This window comes from Abramis brama (assembly GCF_963993115.1).
Source record: "Abramis brama genome assembly, chromosome: 7".
In the NCBI taxonomy this organism is placed as follows: Eukaryota; Metazoa; Chordata; class Actinopteri; order Cypriniformes; family Leuciscidae; genus Abramis; species Abramis brama.
This window is the reverse complement of record NC_139969.1, coordinates 38,808,002-38,811,797: the sequence shown is the minus strand read 5'-3', so window position 1 is coordinate 38,811,797 and position 3,796 is coordinate 38,808,002. Positions and strand designations below refer to the sequence as shown.

Genomic DNA, 3,796 nt, shown 5'->3' with positions numbered 1-3,796 from the left:
AAGGAATGCATGATCAACACAGAAAGGATGTTCCAGCCTGATTGAACATATGAAGAGTTTGGTTCCAAAATGCAATAAACGCCATTTTAAAAAAAAATGAGTTTCTGCAAAAATCAGTATTGTATCTGGTCGATATTGATAAATCAATATTTAATTTTACGTAAAATGCTATATCCGGCGTGTTATTCTGTCATGTTTACTCCCTTTGTTTCCAAACCGCGTCAAACGCCAGTCTACTTTATCTGCAGAACGCAATACATCCGCTCAACCAATCACAGCGCACCATTCCACGCACTGTAAACAGTAAAGGCGGTGCTTTAAATACATCCGGCATTCTAGTTTTTCTTATATATAAGTATTTTGTGTTTAAGAAACAAAAACAAAAATGAATAATTTTGACGGCATTGATGAACCTGTGGTGGTTTCTGTGGTGGGGAAGAAACGTAAGCCATCTAAATCGAATCATCTACGCGAGAAGATTAAAAAGATGAGGCACTCGGGAGGAGGAAAAATGCCGGCTATTGCCTGTAAACACACGGCGACAACATCACATTTCTGTCACGCTGACACATTGACCCCAGGGGATCTCTTGAAAAATTTTCAATTATTTTACTCGAAGACAACGAAAAACGAGCAGGACCAAGCCATTTTACAGCTTATCGCCGTCAAAAAAGTTCAGCGGCGACGTCCCAAGGTTGACAACAGCGAGATACAGAAGAATAGGGAGGTCACAAACGAATACCATTTGCTGACTGAAGATCATCCGACAAAGATGCCTGTCTGCAAGACCACCTTTTGCAGCGTATTGGGTAAGGTTATTTTTGATTTATTAATTATACTATTCATAGAGGACTGCATAGCTGCCAACTCTCACGCATTCACCGTGAGACACACGCAATTAACACTTTTCACACGCTCTCACGCCACACATCCAGCACAGAAAAATCAGAGCAGGTTACTTATGATATAAAAAAATCTCAGCTCTCAGATTCTGTCACTTTTATTACGAAATTCAAACAATAAATACCGTTTTGGCGCTTTTAAATGTGACGCGACAGATCCCTAGCGGCACGTGAACGATCATCTCTGCTAATAAATAAACACGAATGAACACAGTTGAAAGATACAGTACAACTTACCGAAATGTATATTCCTCATACTTAATATCGACCAATCAATCAATCAAAGGGGTCAATAAAACAGCTGGAGAAAATTATTCACATATTTACCTCAGGAAAGCCATTTAATGAACATAGGCTATAGCACATTAGTTGGCTAGAAAAAAAGAGCTAAATATGTGTAGCCTACTATATTACATATTTATTATATTTTTACTCATATCATTAAATAAAGTTATTATAATTTAAAAAAAACGCATTATACGCATAAGTTACTTAATTTGAGTTATTTTTAACCTTAAATAATACTGCCAGCTGATAGGGCTCTCTGTATGTTTACATCATTAGGTGAGTTGTTTTTTATTTGAGAAAAATAAATGCCTATCTTGTGTAGCCTACCTTATATTTATCCAAATGAGTCAATATTAAATCAAATCACAATTATGATTGTGCCGTGAACTGGCACGGAGCCTCTGGCTTATTATTACTTTTGAGGATCAGCGAAAGGGGGTGTTCCCTCACGTGCCCCTCACTGAAAACTATAAATAGAAACATAGCCTACTATCCCATCCTGCTCTTAGTTGTCATCTTAGTAACATTATATTGTGAAAATGTAGCGCCTATGCTGGCCATCAGCCCTGCATGATGATACACTTTTCTATTGAATCTTTAATGTTTTAAAAGCGTTGTTTGTTTGCTTGCCACTTGGGCAAAAATGTCCTGGTTGGTCAAAAAGCATCTGATAAATAGCCCTACTACAAGTTAAATAAATAAATACATACATACATACATGCATAAACAAATAAATGTATTTTTTTATTTTTTTATTGTAGGTATCGGCAAGGAACGTGTGTCTCGAGTGGCAAAGTATTATGCACTCAACGCTACAGCCAGACCAGAACGCAGGGGTGGTGCTCGTAAGGTGGCTGAAAATGAGGCCAAGAAGCAGCTTGTGATGGATCACATCCAAACATTTACGTGTAGGGCTAGCCATTATGGAAGAAGGGGAGCACCTGGCCGGAAATACCTACCCAGTGACCTCAGCGTGATGAGAATGCACAAGCTATTCGACCAGCAAAATCATGATTTAGTCATCTACTCCCTGTATTACACTGTTTTTCGACAGCACTTCAACCTTGGATTTGGGCATCCTGCCACAGATGCCTGTTCTTCATGTGCCAAGTTTCAACTGAGAGTTAAGGACCCCAGCTTAACTGAAGAAGAGAAACGCAGTGAGTCCACATCCTACAATTTACACAGGAGACGAGCACGGGCGTTCTATGATTTGCTGGGGAAGGTAGATCATGATGCAGTGACTCTTTGCTTTGACATGATGCAGAATTTAATACTCCCTAGAACCCCCATTGGTCAGGCATACTATTCCAGACAGCTGCACATGTATGTCTTTGGTGTTGTTATTCACCATGGGAAGGGCAGTAAACAAACAGTGGACGATGTTCATCTGTACACATGGATGGAGCACGAGAATAGAAAAGGTAGTAACATGACTGCTTCAGCTCTGGACCACTGTTTACGTCAACAGTTGAGTGGTGATGTTCACCGCGCTCAAAGGCTGCGATTGTTCAGTGATTCTTGTTTCGGTCAAAACTAAAATATAAATCCTCTGTCCATGCTGTTTGCCTGGATGAAGGAGGCATTTCCTATGATTAGTGTGGAGTATGTGTTCCCTATAAGGGGGCACAGTTTTCTTCCTGTGGACCGTGTATTTGGAAGGATTGAGCAACAGGTTCGAAAGAAGGATACCATTCTTATGCCGGAGGAATATTACGAAATTTTGCGCAACCATGGAAATGTTCACATCTACGGGCAACACTGGAAGGCTTATGATTTCAAGGCGGAAACACAAGTTTTTGTAAAGGCACAGAGGTCATTTAAGCTAAGTGATGCAAGAATGCTGGAATTGAGGAATGACAAACTGGGATTCAAGGCTGTGTATAGCAGTGAATACTGCTATCACTCATTACTGAAGAGAGGAAAGAAGTGGGCAAACTTCAAGCCAAATCAGCTTCCCAATGAAAGCACAGTGAAAGAAGAAAAAAGGAAGGATGTGCTGAACTTGCTCTCTGAAATTGGTGTGAGTGCCAATGTGCGTGCCTTCTATGATAATGCACTCACTCAGTCACAGACGAACGATGTTGACTGTGACAGTCATGAAGAGTAGCTGCCCATTGTGTCAGCCTTTTGAGAGTGACCATTCACTGATACACAAACAAACACAAACACAGGTCTGTCCTCTTTCGTCCTGCACCGTCGTCGCTCATCCTTTATGCTTCCGCTCCTCCGTGAGAGATACGAGACCGGTGTGTCACACTGGTGTCGCTCATCATCAATCACGCCACCGGCCTCGCGCCGTTCTCTCACGGCCCTCAGCCTCGTCCTGCTCGCCACAATTGTTATATTAATGCAATATAATTATTATAATTATATATATTAATTAAATATGAATGTAATTTCAATTGTTATGTGCAAATCAGTTTTTAATCTTCTTTACAGTTCTATTATTTTATTCTATTTCAGTTCTACACAGATATTATATTAAAGGTGCCATAGAATGGATTATTTTATTATTTTATAATGTTTCCTGGGGTGCCCTTATAATGTTAGTATGTTTTTTAGATCAAAATTTGTTATAATTTAGAAATAAAAGGCATATTTCC

The 3,796-nt window shown here is 39.7% G+C and overlaps 1 protein-coding gene across 1 annotated transcript; it reads left to right on the top strand.

Annotated features, from left to right (window-relative positions):
• Positions 1-385: 385 nt before the first annotated feature.
• On the top strand, positions 386-2,730 carry LOC311087543 (uncharacterized protein; the record flags this gene model as incomplete). The annotated part of the gene is made up of 2 exons (XM_084120869.1): positions 386-809; positions 1,952-2,730. 2 exons carry the CDS (start codon positions 386-388, stop codon positions 2,728-2,730), a joined length of 1,203 nt encoding a protein of 400 aa, XP_083976995.1.
• Positions 2,731-3,796: the final 1,066 nt, after the last annotated feature.